We start from the raw sequence: 27,349 nt of genomic DNA on the forward strand, positions 1-27,349 counted from the left end.
AATAGAAATCAATGAAATTTTAACACAAGGTTTATGACCACAAAAGGAAGGTTGGGATTGATTTTGGGAGTTTTGGTCCCAACATTTTAGGAATTAGGGGCCAAAAAGGGCCCAAATAAGCATTTTCTTGGTTTTCGCACTATAACTTTAGTTTAAGTGAATAGAAATCTATGAAATTTTGACACAAGGTTTATGACCACAAAAGGAAGGTTGGGATTGATTTTGGGGGTTTTGGTTCCAACAGTTTAGGAATTAAGGGCCAAAAAAGGGCCCAAATTAGCATTATTCTTGGTTTTCGCACAATAACTTTAGTAAAAGTGAATAGAAATCAATGAAATTTTAGCACAAGGTTTATGACCACAAAAGGAAGGTTGGGATTGATTTTTGGAGTTGAGGTCACAACAGTTTATGAATTAGGGGCCAAAAAGGGCCCAAAAAAGCATTATTTGCACCATAACTTTAGTATAAGTAAATAGAAATCTATGAAATTTAAACACAAGGTTTATGACCATAAAAGGAAGGTTGGGTTTGATTTTGGGAGTTTTGGTCCTAACAGTTTAGGAATAAGGGGCCCAAAGGGTCCAAAATTGAACTTTGTGTGATTTCATCAAAAATTGAATAATTGGGGTTCTTTGATATGCCGAATCTAACTATGTATGTAGATTCTTAATTTTTGGTCCCGTTTTCAAATTGGTCTACATTAAGGTCCAAAGGGTCCAAAATTAAACTTAGTTTGATTTTAACAAAAATTGAATCCTTGGGGTTCTTTGATATGCTGAATTTAAAAATGTACTTAGATTTTTAATTATTGGCCTAGTTTTCAAGTTGGTCCAAATGGGGGTCCAAAATTAAATTTGTTTGATTTCATCAAAAATTGAATAAATGAGTTCTTTGATATGCCAAATCTAACTGTGTATGTAGATTCCTAATTTTTGGTCCAGTTTTCAAATTGGTCTACATTAAGGTCCAAAGGGTCCAAAATTAAACTAAGTTTGATTTTAACAAAAATTAAATTCTTGGGCTTATTTGATATCCTTTATCTAAATATGTACTTTGATTTTTGATTATGGGCCCAGTTTTCAAGTTGGTCCAAATCAGGATTCCATATCAAGTATTGTGCAATAGCAAGAAATTTTCAATTGCACAGTATTGCACAATAGCAAGAAATATCTAATTGCACAATATTGTGCAATAGCAATTAATTTTCAATTGGAGTTATCTTTCTTTGTATAGAATAGTAGTTGATAATATATGTTGGAAATTTGCCAGACATGACTATGATGTCATTTTCTATTTTTATTTGCCAATAACTTTATGTAAATAACTTCATTGGAAATTTGCCAATATAAAATGTTGCTGATGAAGCTTTTTTTCCTTATCTTATTAAGTCTCCCAAACAAAGTTTGGAGACTTATTGTTTTTGCTCAGTTCTTATTATTTTTATTATTCTTCTTCTTCTTCTTCTTCCGCCGCTTTAAAAAATGAACTTGTCCGCAGCGTTTCTCCAAAACCGCTTGTCAGATTGACTTAGGATTTCATAAAATGGTAGACTAATATGTCTAGGTGAGCCATCAATCTTTCCTTTGTGCATTGGGGTCTATTAAGGGGTGTTTTGGGGGGGGGGGGTAGAAAGCAGGGAGGGTTTTACTATAGAACCCTATGGGATTTTATTTTCAAAATTTTTTAAATGAATATAACTTGAAAACTATAAGTGATAGATACATGCAGTCTTCAGAAATGATTATAGGACAATAAAATAAATCACATGAAATATAGGGGGATGCCCTGGGGGGTCATCCCCACCCCCTTCAATTTGAGAATGTGCTATTATCTTGTAAACGGTCCAGATCCCCACCCCTAAACCATATATATATTCTTGTAGGGGACAATAAAACAAATCAAATGAAATAAAAGGGAAGTCCCTAGGGGGTCACCCCACCCCCTCTTGTTGGAAAACTTGTAAACGGTCCAGATCCCCACCCCTAAACCATATATATTCTTGTAGGGGACAAAAAAACAAATCAAATGAAATAAAAGGGAAGTCCCTAGGGGGTCGCCCCACCCCCTCTTGTTTGAAAACTTGTAAACGGTCCAGATCCCCACCCCTAAACCATATATATTCTTGTATGGGACAATGAAACAAATCACATGTAATTAGATGGAAGTTCCTGGGGGTCACCCCACCCCGTTCAATTTGAGAATGTTCTATTATCTTGTAAACAGTCCAGATCCCTACCCCTAAACCATATATATTCTTGTAGGGGACAATAAAACAAATCAAATGAAATAAATGGGAAGTCCCTAGGGGGTCACCCCACCCCCTCTTGTTTGAAAACTTGTAAACGGTCCAGATCCCCACCCCTAAACCATATATATTCTTGTATGGGACAATAAAACAAATCAAATGAAATAAAAGGGAAGTCCCTAGGGGGTCACCCCAACCCGTCTTGTTTGAAAACTTGTAAACGGTCCAGATCCCCACCCCCTAAACTATATATATTCTTGTATGGGACAATGAAACAAATCACATGTAATTAGATGGAAGTTCCTGGGGGTCACCCCCACCCCGTTCAATTTGAGAATGTTCTATTATCTTGTAAACAGTCCAGATCCCCACCCCTAAACCATATATTTTCTTGTAGGGGACAATAAAACAAATCAAATGAAATGTAGGTAAAGTCCCTGGGGGTCACCACCACCCCCTCCTGTTTGAAAACTTGTAAATGGTGGAGATCCCTACTCGTAAGCCATATATATTCTTGTATGGGACAAAAAATCAAATCAAATGAACATGGGACCATATGAATGGGGAGTTATCGGTGCTTTGTTTGGGAGACTTCGTAACAGCATCATGTTACAATTACTTCTTGTCTAAAATGTTTTTAGATAATGTATGTTGGAAATTTGCCAGACATGACTATGATGTCATTTTCTATTTTTATTTGCCAATAACTTTATGTAAATAACTTCATTGGAAATTTGCCAATATAAAATGTTGCTGATGAAGTTTTTTTTATTGTTTTATACAATAAACAATGTATATTCACTTTTACTACCAACCAATCTTTACCATTCAGTGATAACAAGCACTTTATTTTACATTTTAATATTTTATGATGTATTTAAAAGAGTAGTTATTGTTGCAAACTCCATTAGAAATTTGAATTGATATCAGTTTTGGAAAAAGGGAAACGGGGATGTGAAAAAAAGGGGGGGGGTTAAATTTTTCTCATTTCAGATTTCATAAATAAAAAGAAAATTTCTTCAAATATTTTTTTGAGAGGATTAATATTCAACAGCATAGTGAATTGCTCAAAGGCAAAATAAAACTTTTAAGTTCATTAGACCACATTCATTCTGTGTCAGAAACCTATGCTGTGTCAACTATTTAATTTTAGATTTAAATAAGTTTGAAGAAGAAATCTTTAATTGATTTGTAAAATCTTGACATTTGTTTTGTGTAAAAAAAAAACATGTAATGTCAAAAATTTGATCACAATCCAAATTCAGAGCTGTATCACGCTTGAATGTTTTGTCCATACTTGCCCCAACTGTTCAGGGTTCAACCTCTGCGGTCGTATAAAACTGCGTCCTGCGGAGCACCTGGTTATGATTAAAGAGAAATGTTTTAAATGCAACATTTTTAAGCTGTTTATTCAATATTTTAAAAGTACAGTCAGCTGTACCGACACCAATAACTTCACACATTAACATTCTATCATGTTTTTTCACATATGAATTATAATAGGACTTTAATTAGAATCGAACAAATGAGTAAATTGAATCCACAATTTGTTGAAACTCTCAAGTTTATTGTTTCTTACTGCTATACACTTCTCTAAATTATAAAGATCTTTTAGTATTTTCTTCACAGCATGAATTGATAAAACTTTCTGAAAATATCTTGTATTATAAATATATTGTTTAAGACACAGAAAAATCAGGTTTGAAATTGCACACTTGTATACATGTGAGACATTACCAAACAAAAAAAATCTTTTTGGTGAATGAGATACTTATACCATTAGATAAAAACCATAAATCTATTTCTTCTAATAAATTCTGGACGTTTTCACAATTCCATAGTACATGTTCTATATATATCAATGATGTGGTCATTTGTATGAATTTCCTGTTTACAAAACTTTGAATTTTTCGAAAAACTAAGGATTTTCTTATCCCAGACAAAGATTACCTTAGCTGTATTTGGCACAACTTTTTGGAATTTTGAATCCTCAATGCTATTCAACTTTGTGCTTGTTTGGCTTTAAAAATATTTTGATATGAGCGTCACTGATGAGTCTTATGTAGACGAAATGTGCGTCTGGCGTACTAAATTATAATCCTGGTACCTTTGATAACTATTAATGCTGAAATGATACTTTAATACATCATCATATTCCCAGAAATATCAAATTTGTCTTTTATTTCCCCATAGGAGAGAAACCTTCCACTACTGTGGATTCATTTATTTTCGTGGGTATCAATTTTCGTGGATAGAGAAAGAAAGACATTTCGTGGTATACGTAAATTCGTGGATCACTGATAACAAAAACAAAAACAAAAAATCAGATACGTAATTCGTGGATTTGTTTTTGATTTAGGAGATCATATAACCTCCTTGGTTTAATCAATAATAAAACAAACAAAAAAGAAGGAATTCATTGAAAAAGTTTTGAATTGTCAAAATCCTCGCTTCGTCATTTTAGGTTAAAGTGTTCATTGAAAACTTCTATTACAATAATGGACAGAGACAACTAATTATTGTTTGTTTTACAATTTATAAATGCTTGTCGGAATTCTATAAGGCAATCAAAACTTTATGATTGAAAGATCATTTCCCTAATCACGATATAATAAACAGTCATATAAGTAAAAGGTGTGAAAATAAATGTTCCTGTCATAAACAATATTACCTACGGGCAATATCCCCGTACATAATCCTATTGATTTTCAATCACTAGTAAACCAAACTATGACACGGTAATTAACAACTTATTTTCCATGAACAGTTTCAATCAATTTTAAAAGTAAATTATCACTGATATTCGATATATTTATTATTGATTTAATTAAACAACTTGTATCTTCTTTCAATAAAAAACACGTGTTATGTTACAATGTATAATTTATATCTTTAGACCACACCAAATTAATAGTTCTTTGAGATTTTACCCAAAAAAAATGGGGCGAGCGAGCGAAATTTAAATTTATATTTTTAAATTCTTCGCCTCAAATTTTGAAGAAATATGGAGCGAGCGATATTTTTTTTTCTCTCAATTTTTATATCTTTTACCTAAAAGAAGCAACTGAATTTTCAACTCACTTAATTGAAAGGGGACATAATTTGATATAATTAAATTATCTCCCTTTTTATATGTATTTCAACTTTCTACATTCTTTTTCATTTTGTTTTGTTGTTTGTATAATTAACACTGAACAAATATACACTTTTGAACATATTTTTTTATGCATGAACTTTATATGGCTATCTGCTTTTAATATGCATGCACTGCTTTCATCTGTAGTATATGCACCTTCTGGTCCTTAGACACCCTCTGTAGTATGCTAGCTTCTTGTAACATAACTGCATGGTGTGTGTTTTGTGTTTATGCATATGGATCACTAACCAGTCAATCCAAGCACAGTGGAAACTGGGGGTTCTAGCTATTGCTACTTTACAATTAAATATCAGAAAATAAATTACACCAAAACATACCAACATGGAAATACCTACATAACCTACATTTATAAGCCTATGTTATAACTAAGATTTCAACCAGATGCATCATGGAGTCTATAATCCTGCAATAGAAATGCATTTTTTTTCATTTACAAAACATCCTGTGTTAAACAAGTTAACTTTCAATTTCACCCATCTTTAAAAATGGTATAAAATATCAAATTTTATCATTTTGTCAGTACCTTGTATTATTATAAAAAGGTACATATAAATGGAACAATATGGGGTATTTTAAAGTTTGAGAACTGCACAACATCCACCAGGAAAAATAACAAATGCAGAGGTCTCCACAAGGCCGTCAACAACTGTTTTGGTGTCTATCTTTTCATATCAAAAGAAATGTATCAATGAAATATCAGTAGGGGTATTTACAGGAATTATAGTTAACCCGTACCAATGTAAACTCGTACCAACGTTAACTCGTACCACTAAAATATAACTCGAACCAATGTAAACTCGTACCACTGCTAACTCGTACCAACTTATTTAAATGCATTTGATTGGTGTTTAATTATGAATATATACTGTTATTTTTCTCAATACCTCTTAAGTCTGTAAAATGTATATAATTTGAAAGTAAAATGACCAGTCTGTAGCTAATGTTCCATGTGTATTAGATATAGACAATACCTTGGTAGATTTGATTTGTTGTCTCCCTTGAATCATTCTTTTTTAAACTTATACTGATAACCATTGGATTTAATTTTTAATCATTCCAAATCAGTGACATTGAATAGATTTGGGTATTTTTCTTTTGTTTCTCGAAGGAATTTTATTCACTGAAAGAATTAATTTAGTGTGTTTTAAAGGTTGTAAATTGTTTATGACCAACATGTTAAAAGTATGAATTTTTTTATATATAATATTTTTTAAGAACTAAGAAAACTATCAATATAGTATAGATATTGTTTATTGAAGACGTTGATAATATATATGTCAACATTATTGTAACAATTATAAAATCATTGTAAAAAATTACTTTGCTCTTCATATTCCCTTTAGTTGGAATAAGAATATCTTTATATGTATTTGCAATCATGTTCTTGTTTCTCATTATCAATTTTACTGAATCTACGTATTCAATATTTTTCATATTTATTACATCAAATGAATATCGTATATTAATTAGCAGGGTAATAAGGTAATTAAGACCATTTATATTAGTATCTTAATAAAAAAAAAACGTATTTTTGTCCAAGTTTTCATTAAAATCCAGTATAAAATTACAGTAATTCAACTTTTTTTAATTAATTTTAGAAAGAAAAAACACCACAAAACATTTTTTTTAATGGTACGACTTCCCAGTGGTACGACTTTAAGTTGGTACGAGTTAACTTTTTTGGTACGAGTTAACATGGTACGAGTTTCCGTTTGTACGAGTTAACTTGCTTCCATTTACAGGGCCAACAAAAGGCTTAATTTCTACTCCATGTACAACAATTTGCATGTGCAGGCTCAGTTCCTGTAAGTTCATGAAACATATAACGTAGGACAGACTTGGGTGTTTTTACATACTGTGAATACATATTGATGAAATCACGTCTCATTGCTCTACTAGAATACTTTGGTAAATTGTCTGCTATTTTTGACATAATTCGAGCATTAGTTGTGGCACGTTCTGGGGAATCGTTTGAGGCCCAATCAATGATATCAGAGTAAAGTCTTTGTGGCCCAGTGAGCTGTTTCCCAGACAAGGGGACAGGTTTATCAGGCATGTGTAACTCATTTTGTGAGCTCATGAGTACCGAAAATGCATTAATTCCACTTGGTTTTGAATTTGATGCATCTTTAGTAGCAGTAGATCCATCATCAATTGTGAACTGCACATATTTAAAGTTTAGGTCATTACATATTGACCATACCATATCTTCGTCAGATATTTCGATACTAGAATCATCGAAACTGTTCGACTTACTTATTTGTATGGTTTTAATATTAATAATCTCACTGTGTGCATCGCTACATCGTTCAATGGCTCCTTGATATAGTTCCCTGAATGTCCGACATTTTGTTTGTGTTGCCGTGTTTTTTAATATGTATGCCTTGTTGTTATTTTTGTCTGAATGTTTTACCACAGAAACAATCAGCACGTTTTCCATCTTTGCAACTTTTTTGATCAGAATCAAAAATATGTTTGACAAATGACAAACACTGCATATTTTCAAACGCTTAATTGATAAAGATTTTTTTTTTAATACCGGAATCGAGTTCGTCGAAAATGCGGATTTATTTTCGACGTGCGGGAATTTTATTTTTATTTTTATTTTTTGGTTTTGGCAGGTGAGGTGCGGGAAATTTATTTTTATTTTTTTATTCTAATTTCGGCAATTTAGGTGCGGGTTTTCCAAAGAACTACTAATTAATTTGGTGTGGCCTTATCTACAAAATATCAATAACTTTGGCAACTGTACAGACATGAATAACTTTGTCAACTGTACAGACATGAACAACTTTGTCAACTGTACAGACATCAATAACTTTGTCAACTGTACAGACATCAATAACTGTGTCAACTGTACAGACATCAATAACTTTGTCAAATGGACAAACATCAATAACTTTGTGAGCTGTACAGACATCAATAACTTTGTCAACTGTACAGACATTAATGTCAACTGTACAGACATCAATAACTTTGTCAACTGTACAGACATCAATAACTTTTTTAACTACATCAATCACTTTGTCAACTGTACAGACATCATTCACTTTGTCAGCTGTACAGACATCAATAACTTTGTCAGCTGTACAGACATCAATAACTTTGTCAGCTGTACAGACATCAATAACGTTGTCAACTGTACAGACATCAATAACTTTGTCAGCTGTACAGACATCAGTAACTTTGTCAGCTGTACAGACATCAGTAACTTTGTCAGCTGTACAGACATCAATTACTTTGTCAACTACACAGACATCAATAACTTTGTCAACTGTGCAGACATCAATAACTTTGTCAGCTGTACAGACATCAATAACTTTGTCAACTGTACAGACATCAATAACTTTGTCATCTGTACAGACATCAATAACTTTGTCAAGTGTACAAACGTCAATAACTTTTTTAACTACATCAATCACTTTGTCAGCTGTACAGACATCAATCATGTTGTCAGCTGTACAGACATCAATCATGTTGTCAGCTGTACAGACATCAATCACTTTGTCAGCTGTACAGACATCAATCACTTTGTCAGCTGTACAGACATCAATCACTTTGTCAGCTGGACAGACATCAATCACTTTGTCAGCTGTACAGACATCAATCACTTTGTCAGCTGTACAGACATCAATCACTTGTCAGCTGGACAGACATCAATCACTTTGTCAGCTGTACTGACATCAATCACTTTGTCAGCTGTACTGACATCAATCACTTTGTCAACTGTACAAACATCAATCACTGTGTCAGCTGTACTGACATCAATCACTTTGTCTGCTGTACTGACATCAATCACTTTGTCAGCTGTACTGACTTCAATCACTTTGTCAACTGTACAAACATCAATCACTTTGTCAGCTGTACTGACATCAATCACTTTGTCAACTGTAGAGACATCAATCACTTTGTCAGCTGTACAGTCAACTGTAAAAATTGTATAAATTTTTGGATGTTGTATTTTAACTGATTTTGATATTGAAATATTGATTAGGCCAGGGGCAAAAGGGTAATATTTACAGTATTCATAACATCTCTTGACTTGTCCATATGGGTATGGATATGGATGATGTTTTTTGGCTAAATTTGTAAGATGCTGGAGTGCAATCTGTCTGAATGTTGGATGATTAGTGCTGTACTTTATGCACACAAAAGATATGACAAAAAAAAAATAGGTTCATTATTTTTAATGAGACAAAATGTTATAAAAAATCTAGAGGAATTTAATTGTTGTCTGTGACCTGTTTATAATTGGTGCTACTATTGTATAATAATTAGATGGATATTTATATTGTGTTGCATGCTAGTTGAGAACAATAAAACATAACCTTGGGATTATCTCTATTGTCCCCATTTCACAAGTTTATTGTCCTGATCTGAATGTGAGACATTTGTCCTTGGAAGGGTTGTCTGTGATATATAAATAGATTTATCGATAAAATAAGCCTATGAATGTCAAATTGATTAAGTTTTTTTATAATCGTAAAAAATACGTTATATGTCCTTCAAGTTTTGATGTCAGAGTTGTTATTACCCAAAGGTACCATTAGAATTTTTTATAGATTTTATCATTTATCTAATACTTTAATTGGTTAACAAATACTTTACAAGGATTATCTGAAATCTTGAAGCATGATTGATCAGAGCAGAAATGTAAAAAAAAAACTCATTTTCACGGTTCAGTGGTCAGTTAAGTTTTTTATACGACCGCAAAAATTTAATTTTTTGGTCGTATATTGCTATCACGTTGGCGTCGTCGTCCTGCGTCGTCGTCGTCGTCGTCGTCATCCGAATACTTTTAGTTTTCGCACTCTAACTTTAGTAAAAGTGAATAGAAATCAATGAAATTTTAACACAAGGTTTATGATCACAAAAGGAAGGTTGGGATTGATTTTGGGAGTTTTGGTCCCAACATTTTAGGAATTAGGGGCCAAAAAGGGCCCAAATAAGCATTTTCTTGGTTTTCGCACTATAACTTTAGTTTAAGTTAATAGAAATCTATGAAATTTTGACACAAGGTTTATGACCACAAAAGGACGGTTGGGATTGATTTTGGGAGTTTTGGTTTCAACAGTTTAGGAATTAAGGGCCAAAAAAGGGCCCAAATAAGCATTATTCTTGGTTTTCGCACAATAACTTTAGTATAAGTAAATAGAAATCAATGAAATTTAAACACAAGGTTTATGACCACAAAAGGAAGGTTGGGATTGATTTTTGGAGTTGAGGTCACAACAGTTTATGAATAAGGGGCCAAAAAAGGGCCCAAATAAGCATTATTTTTGGTTTTTGCACCATAACTTTAGTATAAGTAAATAGAAATCTATGAAATTTAAACACAAGGTTTATGACCATAAAAGGAAGGTTGGGTTTGATTTTGGGAGTTTTGGTCCCAACAGTTTAGGAATAAGGGCCCAAAGGGTCCAAAATTGAACTTTGTGTGATTTCATCCAAAATTGAATAATTGGGGTTCTTTGATATGCCGAATCTAACTATGTATGTAGATTACTAATTTTTGGTCCCGTTTTCAAATTGGTCTACATTAAGGTCCAAAGGGTCCTAAAATTAAACTTAGTTTGATTTTAACAAAAATTGAATCCTTGGGGTTCTTTGATATGCTGAATTTAAAAATATACTTAGATTTTTAATTATTGGCCTAATTTTCAAGTTGGTCCAAATGGGGGTCCAAAATTAAACTTTGTTTGATTTCATCAAAAATTGAATAAATGGGTTCTTTGATCTGCCAAATCTAACTGTGTATGTAGATTCCTAATTTTTGGTCCAGTTTTCAAATTGGTCTACATTAAGGTCCAAAGGGTCCAAAATTAAACTAAGTTTGATTTTAACAAAAATTAAATTCTTGGGCTTATTTGATATGCTTTATCTAAACATATACTTTGATTTTTGATTATGGGCCCAGTTTTCAAGTTGGTCCAAATCAGGATTCCATATCAAGTATTGTGCAATAGCAAGAAATTTTCAATTGCACAGTATTGCACAATGGCAAGAAATATCTAATTGCACAATATTGTGCAATAGCAATTAATTTTCAATTGGAGTTATCTTTCTTTGTATAGAATAGTAGTTGATAATATATGTTGGTGCCAGACATGACTGATGTCATTTTCTATTTTTATTTGCCAATAACTTTATGTAAATAACTTCATTGGAAATTTGCCAATATAAAATGTTGCTGATGAAGCTTTTTTTCCTTATCTTATCTAAAATGTTTTTAGATAATGTACATGTATGTTGGACATTTGCCAGACATGACTATGATGTCATTTTCTATTTTTATTTGCCAATAACTTTATGTAAATAACTTCATTGGAAATTTGCCAATATAAAATGTTGCTGATGAAGTTTTTTTTTATTGTTTTATACAATAAACAATGTATATTCACTTTTACTACCAACCAATCTTTACCATTCAGTGATAACAAGCACTTTATTTTACATTTCAATATTTTATGATGTATTTAAAAGAGTAGTTATTGTTTCAAACTCCATTAGAAATTTGAATTGATATCAGTTTTGGAAAAAGGGAAACGGGGATGTGAGAAAAAAAAATGTGGGGGGCGGGGGGGGGGGGGTAAATTTTTCTCATTTCAGATTTCATAAATAAAAAATAAATTTCTTCAAACATTTTTTTGAGAGGATTAATATTCAACAGCATAGTGAATTGCTCAAAGGCAAAATAAAATTTTTAAGTTCATTAGACCACATTCATTCTGTGCCAGAAACCTATGCTGTGTAAACTATTTAATTTTAGATTTAAATAAGTTTGAAGAAGAAATCTTTAATTGATTTGTAAAATCTTGACATTTGTTTTGTGTAAAAAAAACCCATGTAATGTCAAAAATTTGATCACAATCCAAATTCAGAGCTGTATCACGCTTGAATGTTTTGTCCATACTTGCCCCAACTGTTCAGGGTTCGACCTCTGCGGTCGTATAAAGCTGCGCTCTGTGGAGCACCTGGTTTCTTATCTTATCTAAAAAGTTTTTAGATAATGTATGTTGGACATTTGCCAGACATGACTATGATGTCATTTTCTATTTTTATTTGCCAATAACTTTATGTAAATAACTTCATTGGAAATTTGCCAATATAAAATGTTGCTGATGAAGTTTTTTTTATTGTTTTATACAATAAACAATGTATATTCACTTTTACTACCAACCAATCTTTACCATTCAGTGATAACAAGCACTTTATTTTACATTTTAATATTTTATGATGTATTTAAAAGAGTAGTTATTGTTGCAAATTCCATTAGGAATTTGAATTGATATCAGTTTTGGAAAAAGGGAAACGGGGATGTGAAAAAAAAGGGGGGGGGGGAGTTTAAATTTTTCTCATTTCAGATTTCATAAATAAAAAGAAAATTTCTTCAAACATTTTTTTGAGAGGATTAATATTCAACAGCATAGTGAATTGCTCAAAGGCAAAAAAAAACTTTTAAGTTCATTAGACCACTTTCATTCTGTGTCAGAAACCTATGCTGTGTCAACTATTTAATTTTAGATTTAAAAAGTTTGAAGAAGAAATCTTTAATTGATTTGTAAAATCTTGACATTTGTTTTGTGTAAAAAAAACCATGTAATGTCAAAAATTTGATCACAATCCAAATTCAGAGCTGTATCACGCTTGAATGTTTTGTCCATACTTGCCCCAACTGTTCAGGGTTCAACCTCTGCGGTCGTATAAAGCTGCGCCCTGCGGAGCACCTGGTTAGTTTTGTTTTTTTTTATCTAATACTATATGCAATAAGTCAACAACATTTGGTGTATGGAAATATTTGATGATCTATATGTCAGTCGCTCAGAATGAATTTGACCTTGACCTCATTTTCATGGTTCATTGGTCAGTGTTAAGTATTTGTGTTTTGGTCCGGTTTTTTTTTTTAAATTTAAGCAATAGGTCAACTATATTTGTTATATGGCAGAATTGTTAGCTGTACATATGTGCCTGGCATAGTTCATCTCACCTTGACCTCATTTTCATGGTTCAGTGGTCAATTTTTAGTTTTCTGGGTTAATCTTAAGTTTATGTTTAAATTGTAATAAAGCTTTATATTTAGGACTATCAACATAATATCAATGATTAGTAAAGAAGGCAAGACATTTCAGCGTGTGCACTCTTGTTTTCAATTATGTCAGATATTCAGGAGACTCAAGTTTTATCCATGAAGTCTTGATAAAATATTTCTCTATTAAATAGCAATTTTTGATGTTTTGTTTTCTGCTGAAGTTAGTTTGAATAGGAACTACTTACACTATTTTCTATGGAGTTTGCTCTATGTACATCCCAGTTTGTTGACCATTTCAAGGCCCTGCCCCTTGTTCATTGTCCAGCTACTTTGAATTAGTAAACATTGTTGCTGTCCATTGATTGTCTTTCTTAATTTTATGTCAAGAGAGTGTCGAGACATATCTCTGTGTCCACACTACTGTTTTTAACCACTGATCTGACAATTGTTTGTATATTTTGTAGGTATGAGGTAGAGGGTTGTGAGGTGATCTGGGCCATTAAACAAAAAAGTATATCCAGTACATTTGTTGATCCTGGTGCAGCTCAATTCTTCCTTTCATCACTCAATAAAGACAAATCAAAGGAAGAAGCTCCCTCAAAAAGATTGAAATACACTCTTGAAGGTACATACTTTTCACATAATTTTTAAAAGAAGTAATATTTTTTTGTGGAAAAAAGACTGGGGAATGACATGCTTTGGGATATGGAATATAGGGGGTAAAATAGTGGGGATGTGTGATCATGGAAAAAAGTGTGTGTGTGTGTGTGTGGGGGGGGGGGGGGGGGCAGCCCAACCCTATCACAACTAAAGGACATAGGTGCATAAACAAAGCATCTCGTGTCTAGTTTTCTGATATGGTAAGCCCATTTGGGAGTACACAAGATACACAATTGTTATTATATATTTTAAATTCATGCATTTCAATTTCATGTAGTATATAGCATGTATAAGACCCCAATTCATCAGTAATGATCACAAAAGTGTGTTCTACATTTTTTTCAGATGACAAATATTTAGCAAGTTCCACAACAAAATTAGGAGGAGCTCTTGGTCCAGACTGGTCAGCTCATTTACATATGACTGGTTCAATGCAGGTTTGTTTGTTTTATTTTACCTCTTAAAAATTATGAAGAAAAAGACTTTTGAGCTTTAGTTCAATAAGCTGAAGATACAGAGGCAAACAACACCCAGAGGGGGGAGGGGGGGGGGACTTACAGTTATCAATAGACAAGTGTACATATACAGTATAAAATTGAGAATGGAAATGGGGATTGTGTCAAAGAGACAACAACCCGACCATAGAACGGACAACAGCAGAAGGTCACCAATGGGTCTTCTATGCAGCGAGAAACTCCACACCAAGAGGCATCCTTCAGCTGGCCCCTAAACAAATATATATACTATTTCAGTGATAATGGACGTCATACTAAAATCCTAATTATACACAAGAAACTAAAATTAAAAATCATACAAGACTAACAAAGGCCAGAGGCTCCTGACTTGGGATAGGCGCAAAAATGTTTTTTGATATCTCAACCCTCTCCCTATACCTCACGCCAATGTAGAAAAGTAAATGCATAACAATACGCACAGTAAAATTCAGTTAAGAGAAGTCTGAGTTTGAAGAGGTAACAAAAAAAAATAGAAAATGACAATAATACATAAATAACTACTAGCAGTTACTGACATGCCAGCTCCAGACCTCAATTAAACTGATTGAAAGCTTATGTCTTCATCATAGGAATATCAGGCACAATCCCTCCCGTAAGTGGTTAAGTATTATACCATCATAAAATATATGAGAAGAACATAACCCTTGTCATGCCAACTGGTTTTTAAATAAATGTGTTTAATTCAGATGCAAAGACCCTATAAGTGAATCAATATTAAAGCCGACATAAGCAATCTTTAATGACCTGACAACAGTATCGTAACTATATCTCTTCTTTAAATAAGCCTGTTTAAAGGTTTTGATAGCTTCTGAGGTGAATACTGACATATTTGTTCTTTGTGAAGAATATTACCATAAAAGATTGGATGTGAAATACCTGAACATATAAGAAGTCTGCATGTTGAGTTATATTTGCGAATGATGTTCTTGTACCGATGATAAAACTTAGTAAATGTTTTGACTAGTTTGTGATATCAAAAAACCCTGGTGTAATAATTTTTCATTAATATATAAATTACTCTCGTTAAAATCTAAAACATTGTTACATACACGAGTGAATCGTTCAAGTTGAGATATGTTAACACAGTAAGATGGTGAAAAAGGAACATCATCATCTAAAAATGGAAAATTAACGATAGGAAATGAAAAATCATCTCTTTTATCATAAATTTTTGTATTAAGCTTTCCGTTAATGATATTGATATCAAGATCTAGGAAAGAGCAGTGGTCTTTGTTAGTATAAGCTATATTTAAAGTAAGTTTGACAGGATAAATTTCTTTTGTATACATACTGAGTAGTCATTATTGAGAGCCAATATATCAGTATGTTCAGATAATCTACAGATTATATGATAACCGACTGTCTAAATAGTATGCTCACTGAAACAACTAAAAAAATCTTTTAAAACAAAAAGAAATAAGAATAATACAAAGTGTAATTCATAGGTTGAAAGTCTACAAATGATTTTTTCTAATTTCGAAATTAAGAATTTAAAAATCTTTTGAAAATCATACATACTTTTTTATATGAACATTTAACAGATGAGATACAAATTCTATAGAATGCATTATAAAACTGGTGTTGAGGGAGATAACTCTTATCATATAAAATGTATTGTTAATGCATGCCCATTATTTGACTTGGTAAGGCAGTAAATAGAAAATATTACTATTGTTTTCATCTACACCAACAATGAAACTGATTAACCCTTTCCTCCATAATGACGCTTTTTGACGCCACCCCCTTTACTCCATAATGACGCCTTTTGACGCCTGTGTAGGACCTCAGTTAAAACGTTTTGACTACAAAATGTCTGCATCATACTTTAAAAAAATTGTATCCAATATGAAAAGGATATTCATGATAATATCTGATTTGAATTTCATTGATGAAATATTCGTTTTCACAATGCATTAATACTTTAAACCTAATGATTTTTTTTTATTAAAAAAATCCTATGCAAATCAAGTATGTAAGAAAATAAATTCCATGGAGGATTTTATACGGACTATTACCAGTATTTTTAAACACAAAACTGTGATGTCAAAATTGTATTTGAAAATCTTTGTTTGACTAGGCTTATAAAAGCAGGCAAATATAAGTAAAATTTATCATGTATACCTGTATGGTAATTCAAGGTCTAGTCAAATTATTAATGTCATGTCTGTCATTTTCCTCATTACTTGCGAAAAAAAAAGAACACATTTACTCTTAAAATTACTTGTAAATTTTCAGCAGTGAAATGAAGATTTTTTTATATTACACATATATATAATCATGAGATAATATAAGAATACAATTTCTTTGTCATGATTTATTGATAAAAATTAAAGGGTGTAAGAAAGTTTTATATGTAATAAAAGTCTTATTTTCAATTAATGTCAACAAACCTATAGAGAATTTATGACCTTTTTAAACTAAATTAAAATTATTGATTAATTTACAATCAGTTATGACATATAGTGAATGTGGTCAGCTTTTTAGATAGTTAATTTTCTCTGCAATCGTGGATGAAATCCTCTGGGTACTTCCCACATGCTGAAGTCTTAAATCCTTGACAGAGAATATAGTATGATGTAACCCTTGAGAAAGAAAAAGTTTTAAATATGCTCATCTTTATAAAAGTTATATCTCTTGGATTGCCCTAAAAATCTGATGATCTCAGCACATTAAAAAATGTCAAATTTAATGTCACAATGATGGCACATTTATCTCTTAATTTATATATATATATAAAAGAAGATCTGATATGATTGCCAATGAGACAACTCTCCACAAGAGACCAAATGACACAGAAATTAACAACTTAAAAAATAACACTTTACAGCCTTCAACAATGAGCAAAGCCCATACTGCATAGTCAGCTATAAAAGGCCATGAAATGACAAATGTAAAACAATTCAAACGAGAAAACTAAATGACCAAGAAACAAATTTGTAACACATCAACAAACTACAACCACTGAATTACAGACTCCTGATTTAGGAAAGGCACATACATCTAGAAGGTGGTTGGGTTAAACATGTTAGCAGGATCCCAACCCTCCCTTAACCTGGGACAGTGGTGTAAAAGTATGACATGAGAAAGAACTATAAAATTCAGTTGAAAAAGGCTCAACTTATCAGATGGATACAAATAGAAATAGTTCAAATTATATTGGGTTAGCCAATTTGGAAAATCTTCTTGTGCAAAACTTTTTGTCAGGTAAGGCTTATATTCTTTGATTATTCTGAAGGTCACAAAATGAGGCATTTTTTTTATAAAACATCACTGAAAAGAGCATCTGTTTTATAATTATCTGATAATGATGAGTTACAGATCACCTACGAGTTTAGTTTTGGTCGACCTAATTATGGACATAAGACATAGAAATTTCAATAAATTATTAGTTTCTGCTCCAATTCCCACCTTCTTCGTTGATATTGAGCTGGTACTTGCTTATAAGTGTATAATGAATGTTGTCATATCACATGTTTGTTTCAATTATCTGATTGCTATACTCTTTTCCATTGGACGTTAAAAAATCATAAAAATGATAATTTTCTTTTCATATTCAGACTACCTTGAAGATAACGAGTTGGTATTGGACAAATTATTGTATTTAAAAGTTATAAATTATATTTGTGTTTTGTTACATTTACATCTTTGTACCATAATAACAACTTATGATCGGACTTGAAAATATCATGAAAATTATAATGTTCTTTTCATATTCCAACCTTCTTGAAGATGTTTAGGTGAAATTTGGCATATTATTGTATTTAGAAGTTACAAATTATATATTTGTGTTTTGCTACAGTTATACATCTTGAATCCTAATCACAACTATATGAATTGAAAAAATCATGGAAATGATAATTTTCTTCTCTTGACTGATTTCCCTTGAAATGGTGTAGTGATATCTGGTGTATTATTGTATTTAGAAGTTTCAAATTATATTTGTGTTTTGCTTTAGTTCCTTCTTTGGACATATTACATCTATTGGACTTTAAAAATATTTCATTAAAATAATAGCTTACAAGAATATTATAATGATGAATAGAATCGTAGATCCATTTGTTTTGTATGTATCATTTTGATGATTAAAGAAAAATTGCTATTTAATAGTTAAATTTATTATTTGCTCATATTTTAATCATAGTAATTGAATGAGAACATTGAATTACTACAGTACTACAATACTTTCATGCAACAAATAAAAAAAGGTATATTCAACCATGTCATCAAGTTTTAATGCTTGAAAGCAGATTTTAAAAGGTCAGATTAAAATGATTTTAACCGTTGTAATCTTAATGATAGTTTTGTTTCCAAAAAAAACATGAAATACCAGATTTTCTTAGGATAAAATATACATAAATATATAGATTTATCTGACTTGATGAGCATATCAGAGTAATAAGTGCCATAGAACATTGCTGGATTAAATTTAAGCAATAGTAAATTGGAATAATAACAAATTGCTAAGTACACATTTCTCATTAACTGTTCTAAGGTTAAAAAATTGTAAAGCAAAAAATGATAGTAATATATTCTTGTAAGAATTATAATTGAAAAAATCTTGTCCTTTAATTGGTTGTGAGACCCACGACTGCATGCTGCAATACGTGAAAGCATGTGTAAGTAGGTGGTTCTTCTTGATTTAAAAAACTTGTTAAAAGTCAATCCTATTTCAGGAAAAGAAAAACTCTCAGAATATTTGGTGCAACATGATATGATATCAGTTAATGAAAAAGATCAGGAAATTATTGCGAACCCTATCTTAGTTTTCCATAGATTCACCTGCAAGTTACCTGTCTATTTAAACTTTTGTAAGTTCTATTGTCCCATCTAACAAATACAACAGGTATTGTTCTCTGTGTAGTTTATTCACTGGGACCTTTAAATTTCTTCTAGGAGAAATATATCACTCATTGATTAATTTACCTGACCAAAAAATTTATCTTCTTTTTTATTGAAATACTTCTATAAACTCACATAAACTGTATGCAATATTGTATTTATTCAATATATCATTAATATATTTTCAATCTGTTCAATATAAAATCTGGTTTAATAATAAAAAGTTTATTTCAGACACATTTTTTAGTATTTTCCAATGAATTTACATGTTTTTGTTGTTGTTCATTTATAGACTTATGTTTATGAAGACCTTAATTTAAAAATAATAATATTCAAATTTTTATTTATCAAACACACAAAAATATTGAATATTTGATCAGAAATCAACTTTTAATTTTTGAATCTGACAGTATAAATATTGAACACATTAAAAAAGAGTTATTGGTATTGAATAAATACAACACCACATGCAGTTTTGTGAGTACTTACTTAGTGATGTATAAGTATTTTTTCATCATTGACAGTTCAATTTTTTGTTCAGGTAAATTAATCAATGAGTGATATATTTCTCTTGGAAGAAATTTAAAGGTCCCAGTGAATAAACTACACAGAGAACAATACCTGTTGTATTTGTTAGATGGGACAATAGAACTGTCAAAAGTTTAAATCGACAGGTAACTTGCAGGTGAATCTATGGAAAACTATCATAGGGTTCGCAATAAATATTTTCAGAAGAGCAAGCCTATATTTAGCTAAATAAGTTAATTTTTACTTTCATGTTGCTGGCAGTGAGATAGCTACCCAATACAATCTACTCAAATAAATACACAAACAAAAAAATGGGTAAGATTAAGAAAAGCTTACATACAAAAAATTAAGGTGTGAGATACAGCAAACCCTAGATACATACCTGCTCTTAGGTCAAGTTGTTGTCTCTTTGAAATATTCCCTTTTTATACGACCGCAAAAATTTAAATTTTTTGGTCGTATATTGCTATCACGTTGGCGTCTGCTTCGTCGTCGTCATCGTCGTCTTCGTTGTCCGAATACTTTTAGTTTTCGCACTCTAACTTTAGTAAAAGTGAATAGAAATCAATGAAATTTTAACACAAGGTTTATGACCACAAAAGGAAGGTTGGGATTGATTTTGGGAGTTTTGGTCCCAACATTTTAGGAATTAGGGGCCAAAAAGGGCCCAAATAAGCATTTTCTTGGTTTTCGCACTATAACTTTAGTTTAAGTAAATAGAAATCTATGAAATTTTGACACAAGGTTTATGACCACAAAAGGAAGGTTGGGATTGATTTTGGGAGTTTTAGTTCCAACAGTTTAGGAATTAAGGGCCAAAAAAGGGCCCAAATAAGCATTATTCTTGGTTTTCGCACAATAACTTTAGTATAAGTAAATAGAAATCAATGAAATTTTAGCACAAGGTTTATGACCACAAAAGGAAGGTTGGGATTGATTTTTGGAGTTGAGGTCACAACAGTTTATAAATTAGGGGCTAAAAAGGGGCCCAAATAAGCTTTTTTTTTTGGTTTTTGCACCATAACTTTAGTATAAGTAAATAGAAATCTATGAAATTTAAACACAAGGTTTATGACCATAATAGGAAGGTTGGGTTTGATTTTGGGAGTTTTGGTCCTAACAGTTTAGGAATAAGGGGCCCAAAGGGTCCAAAATTGAACTTTGTGTGATTTCATCAAAAATTGAATAATTGGGGTTCTTTGATATGCCGAATCTAACTATGTATGTAGATTCTTAATTTTTGGTCCCGTTTTCAAATTGGTCTACATTAAGGTCCAAAGGGTCCAAAATTAAACTTAGTTTGATTTTAACAAAAATTGAATCCTTGGGGTTCTTTGATATGCTGAATTTAAAAATGTACTTAGATTTTTAATTATTGGCCTAGTTTTCAAGTTGGTCCAAATGGGGGTCCAAAATTAAACTTTGTTTGATTTCATCAAAAATTGAATAAATGGGTTCTTTGATATGCCAAATCTAACTGTGTATGTAGATTCTTAATTTTTGGTTCAGTTTTCAAATTGGTCTACATTAAGGTCCAAAGGGTCCAAAATTAAACTAAGTTTGATTTTAACAAAAATTAAATTCTTGGGCTTATTTGATATGCTTTATCTAAATATGTACTTTGATTTTTGATTATGGGCCCAGTTTTCAAGTTGGTCCAAATCAGGATTCCATATCAAGTATTGTGCAATAGCAAGAAATTTTTAATTGCACAGTATTGCACAATAGCAAGAAATATCTAATTGCACAATATTGTGCAATAGCAATTAATTTTCAATTGGAGTTATCTTTCTTTGTATAAAATAGTAGTTGATAATATATGTTGGAAATTTGCCAGACAAGACTATGATGTCATTTTCTATTTTTATTTGCCAATAACTTTATGTAAATAACTTCATTGGAAATTTGCCAATATAAAATGTTGCTGATGAAGCTTTTTAACCTTATCTTATCTAAAATGTTTTTAGATAATGTATGTTGGACATTTGCCAGACATGACTATGATGTCATTTTCTATTTTTATTTGCCAATAACTTTATGTAAATAACTTCATTGGAAATTTGCCAATATAAAATGTTGCTGATGAAGTTTTTTTTATTGTTTTATACAATAAACAATGTATATTCACTTTTACTACCAACCAATCTTTACCATTCAGTGATAACAAGCACTTTATTTTACATTTTAATATTTTATGATGTATTTAAAAGAGTAGTTATTGTTGCAAACTCCATTAGAAATTTGAATTGATATCAGTTTTGGAAAAAGGGAAACGGGGATGTGAAAAAAAAGGGGGGGTTAAATTTTTCTCATTTCAGATTTCATAAATAAAAAGAAAATTTCTTCAAACATTTTTTTTTGAGAGGATTAATATTCAACAGCATAGTGAATTGCTCAAAGGCGAAAAAAAAACTTTTTAAGTTCATTAGACCACATTCATTCTGTGTCAGAAACTTATACTGTGTCAACTATTTAATTTTAGATTTAAAAAGTTTGAAGAAGAAATCTTTAATTGATTTGTAAAATCTTGACATTTGTTTTGTGTAAAAAAAAACCATGTAATGTCAAAAATTTGATCACAATCCAAATTCAGAGCTGTATCACGCTTGAATGTTTTGTCCATACTTGCCCCAACTGTTCAGGGTTCGACCTCTGCGGTCGTATAAAGCTGCGCCCTGCGGAGCACCTGGTTCCATTCTGAAATTTAATTGATATAATCTATGTTGTGTTACAGACCTCCCATCAAGTCCATGTGGAGTATCTAGTAGAAATTCAGAGACTATTAAGTCCGGAAGAATTTGAGTCAGCTGGTCTGTCAGAATCTTGTGTACCAGAAAGTTTTATCTGTGGTGAGTTTAATCAAGCATGACTTTAGAATCTCATGTACCAGAAAGTTTTATCTGTGGTGAGTCTAGTCAAGCATGACTTTAGAATCTCATGTACCAGAAAGTTTTATCTGTGGTGAGTTTAGTCAAGCATGACTTTAGAATCTCATGTACCAGAAAGTTTTATCTGTGGTGAGTTTAGTCAAGCATGACTTTAGAATCTCATGTACCAGAAAGTTTTATCTGTGGTGAGTTTAGTCAACCATGACTTTAAAATCTCATGTACCGGAAAGTTTTATCTGTGATGAGTTTAGTCAACCATGACTTTAGAATCTCATGTACCAGAAAGTTTTATTTGTGGTGAGTTTAGTTAACCATGACTTTAGAATCTCATGTACCGGAAAGTTTTATCTGTGGTGAGTTTAGTCAACCATGACTTTAGAATCTCATGTACCAGAAAGTTTTATCTATGGTGAGTTTAGTCAACCATGACTTTAGAATCTCATGTACCAGAAAGTTTTATCTGTGGTGAGTTAATCAACCATGACTTAATAATCTCATGTACCAGAAATTTTTATCTGTGGTGAGTTTAGTCAACCATGACTTTAGAATCTCATGTACCAGAAAGTTTTATCTGTGGTGAATTTAGTCAACCATGACTTAAGAATCTCAGAGCACCTGTCAATATTTTTATGCCCCATTTATGGGCGTTATGTTTTCTGGTCTGTTCATCCGTCTGTTCATTTGTTCGTCTGTTCGTTTATCCCTTCGTCCGTCTCTCTGTCCCGCTTCAGGTTAAAGTTTTTGGTCGAGGTAGTTTTTGATGAAGTTGAAGTCCAATCAACTTGAAACTTAATAACATGTTCCCTATGATATAATCCTTCTCATTTTAATGCCAAATTAGAAATTTTCCCCCATTTTCAGGGTACACTAAACATAGAAAATGATAGTATTGGGCATCCGTGTACTGGGGACACATTCTTGTTGTAAATCATTTAATTAATAGAATTTGTAAAATCTGAAATTGAGGAAACTTTATATAAAGTTAGTTAAGTCATTTACCAGTACTATCAGAATACCAGAAACTATGGACTTATTGGTCTTGAAATATTACACATATTGTCAAAATCTTCTACAAGATCAGTTGTCATACATTTTGTACTATGATTTCTATAATTAAAAGGGAGACTATCTTCAAGGCTTGTTGACTCATCTTACTTGATTGATATTTGAGTTCTTTTAGACTCTTAAAAAAATATTTTTGTCCATATTGTTCAAGGATCAGTTACTGTCAACTATCATTTATGTAATAATGATGCACACTCCTGGGGTAGAAAACCTTAATATTTGAAAAAAGTTTTATTGTCAGTTAATTTATTAGTATTACCATATCAATGATTATTCATGTCAAAACATATACAGAAAGAACACAGGTCTCTTTAATAAACATATAAAAGAAACATACACGTACAATTTAGTCAAAGAAAGCGTCCAGTTATTATCCTGACGTTATGAGAATCATGCGATCTTCACAATATTATCAGTTGCTATACTTCAACCTAAATTTCATATAGCTACTGCATATATATCAGTACAGCTCTTACCTTTCAATAATTACATATACTTTTATTTTGTTTTTAAAAAAAAGGCTTTTGAAAGTTTTGTGTTATCCCATTTTGGCAAGCAAATAGAGAGATCTATGTTTCCTAAGAGTGATATGGGAAGGTTAGGTGATGTCATCTCTTCAAAGAATTGGAACACAAATGTCTTTAAAAGTAAAAAAAAAAAGTTATTTGGATCTATAAATAAAGCTTTATACTCTTGTACAAGATATAGTATATTGTTGATTTCGAGTAACATAACTCTTATTCTACTCAGGCCATATTCACTGCACATAAACATGTACATAAAGCTTGCATAATAGTTCCCCCATTTTGTAGCTAGATAAATCAGGATTGAAATATTGCAATCTTGGTGCAAAAAAATAACTTTTGGTAAGCAGGTATTCACAAACAAGCTTTTTCTTAAGAAATAATCTATGAGAACTGTGAAGTTCTAATGGGAACTGATTCTTGACAAGTTATATTATTAGTGATTCACACAGTACAAAGAAAGATCACTCCAGTATGTTAATGATATGGTGAGAATTAGAAATCTTTCTTGAAGCTTTACTAGTCTAATCACCTTTGTCTTTGCATTGTTCATTTCAGATAAAAGTTGGCCTGTCTATGTACGGTTAACCAATGACAAAGTTTATGGCTGTGATTTTATTGTTAGTGCTACAGGTGTTACACCTAATACAGATCCCTTCTTGGCAGGTAATCAGGTAAAAATAGTGTGTATTGTTGACAGAGTTTCCCTTGTCATTTTTCTTTTTCGCCAATTCTTTCACCAAAATCAAAGTTTTTGGCAACTTTCAATTGTTTTTTGCCATCTAAAGACTAAAACAAAAATGGTGAATTCAAAATATTGTCTGATCAGGTAATGTTCGAGAAACCCTAAAAAAGTAAAAAAGATTGATGAAATCGATTTGTTATGTTTCTAACAACCTGATCTATGTAAATCATTAAACACAAAACAAATATTACAGACGGCAAACAACTGTTTTTAAGACCCATTGGTGGCTTCAAGCTGTTGTTTTTTTACTCTATGGTCGGGTTTTTGTCACTTTAGCTGTTGTTTTTTTACTCTATGGTCGGGTTTTTGTCACTTTGACACATTCCTCATTTCAATTTTCAATTTTGTCAAATTTATTTTTAGTTTTCAATAGCTGAAGATGGAGGACTCAAGGTAAATGATCACATGCAGACGACAGTTCAAGATGTTTATGCAGCAGGTGACATCTGCACAGTGTCATGGGAACTATCACAACACTGGTTTCAGGTAAGGGGTTTGTGAAAGATATATTGAAACGCAAAATATGATATTTTCTTTGATTCTTTGTCCTTAGAACTCTTTTCTTATCTATTGCAAGAAGTGTATTATGAATTTCAGAATTTCTATATAAGGGAGATAACAAATACTTTAACATATTTGTAACACTCCCAAATGTGTCTTGTCCCCCAAACGTGTCCGATTCCCCCAAACGTGTCTATTCTCCCTAAACATGTCCGTAATATCCAATATTCCCCAAACGTGTCCGATAATTGTTATTCGCCAAAACGTGTCCACTATTTAACGCCAGGACGTCTCACGTCTTTTAGTGCTAATACATGAATAAAATCAATAATGTTTACGGCAATTCTATAATGGGGGACACAGTTGATGAAATGATCATTTATTAGTATTAGTTGGTTCAATGCCGGTTGTTATTGCAAATTTAATCTGTAACATATAAATCGACTTTTGACTGAAATTGCTTATAGTCCAGCAAGTATTATACTCGTTTAGAGCGCACAAACATGTACAAACAATTCTAGTTCATTTGGATTAAACGTTTACCATAGGATAACACCAAATTAAATTCAAATATAATATATTCAGGTTAAACTATGCCTATGCATATTGTTTAAAGATGTCAGTCTTATTTACAAAGCTTTTATTAACAATTACACAAACAAAGCAAGCAAGTCAAACAAAGTTTTACTTTGCAAGCATTAGGAAATCAGCTGTAATCCGCGAATACTGCACGGTAGGATTTCAAAAGTTCTGATATTTTAAAAGATATTCGAACCATAAACTGGTTATCAGGTATTTTAATAAATTTTAGATTTCCAGCATCACTACTAAAGTGAAGACATACAAACAAGAGTCATAAGTCCAGTGTCAAATATTTCATGCATTATTTGAACGATATCATATTAACAATAAATACTATACATAAGTTTTATTATCATACCGGGGATTTAGGATTGGGCCTAAATTTGTTTACGATTATTCGGGATAAACCTTAGTTAAACTTAAAAATCTAAAGAGCCAGTAAAGACCGATTTTTTTTAAAACTTCACTAAGAAACTATTTGATTCTCTCAAAAAAATGGAAAAAAAAAGCTCTAAAACTTATAAACTGGTAGTAAGGTTTTTTATTATGAACTTTTAGTTTCGAGCATCACTTAAATACACGCAAACAAGAGACATTACGTCCAGTGGCAAATAGTTCATGCATGGACAGGACGACAACATACTTTGGATACGTTATATAATGAGATGCAGAAGAATATTTGCCGGAACTCTTGGATTGTACCTTAATTATTCCGGGAATTTGGGATTAGGCCTAAATGAATTGTGTACAATTATAAGAATTTACACTTTACGGTTTTTAGGTATCTACACTAATCGTAACTCGGAATTAAATTATATTTTTTTTGGAGCGGAAAAGGACAGTTTTATTTTTACGGAATATCAGTGTAACAATCTTTTAGTTCCCTTTATATTATAGGACAAGTTTGGGGGATTGGGCACGTTTGACGGATTGGGCACGTTTGGGTGTTTATTAAAAAATGGACACGTTTAGGCGTTTAAATAATACAAATGACACGCTTTGACGCCCTTTTTACAACTAGACATGTTTTGCAGTTCAGTGACTCGATGTGGACACGTTTGGGAGTATCGG

General features: G+C 31.7%; 1 protein-coding gene across 2 annotated transcripts in view; it reads left to right on the forward strand.

Moving 5' to 3' along the window:
- The window catches only part of LOC143048006 (pyridine nucleotide-disulfide oxidoreductase domain-containing protein 1-like), an 85,901-nt gene that overhangs the window by 47,735 nt on the left and 10,817 nt on the right, over positions 1 to 27,349 (forward strand). For both annotated transcript variants that reach the window (XM_076221423.1, XM_076221424.1), the window contains exons 7-11: positions 13,896 to 14,056; positions 14,437 to 14,528; positions 22,708 to 22,822; positions 25,009 to 25,124; positions 25,559 to 25,681. In XM_076221423.1, the coding sequence (XP_076077538.1) occupies positions 13,896 to 14,056; positions 14,437 to 14,528; positions 22,708 to 22,822; positions 25,009 to 25,124; positions 25,559 to 25,681 (607 nt within the window). The remainder of the gene's footprint in view (positions 1 to 13,895; positions 14,057 to 14,436; positions 14,529 to 22,707; positions 22,823 to 25,008; positions 25,125 to 25,558; positions 25,682 to 27,349) is intronic.

The sequence above is a fragment of the Mytilus galloprovincialis genome, chromosome 10 (assembly GCF_965363235.1).
Source record: "Mytilus galloprovincialis chromosome 10, xbMytGall1.hap1.1, whole genome shotgun sequence".
NCBI lineage: Eukaryota > Metazoa > Mollusca > Bivalvia > Mytilida > Mytilidae > Mytilus > Mytilus galloprovincialis.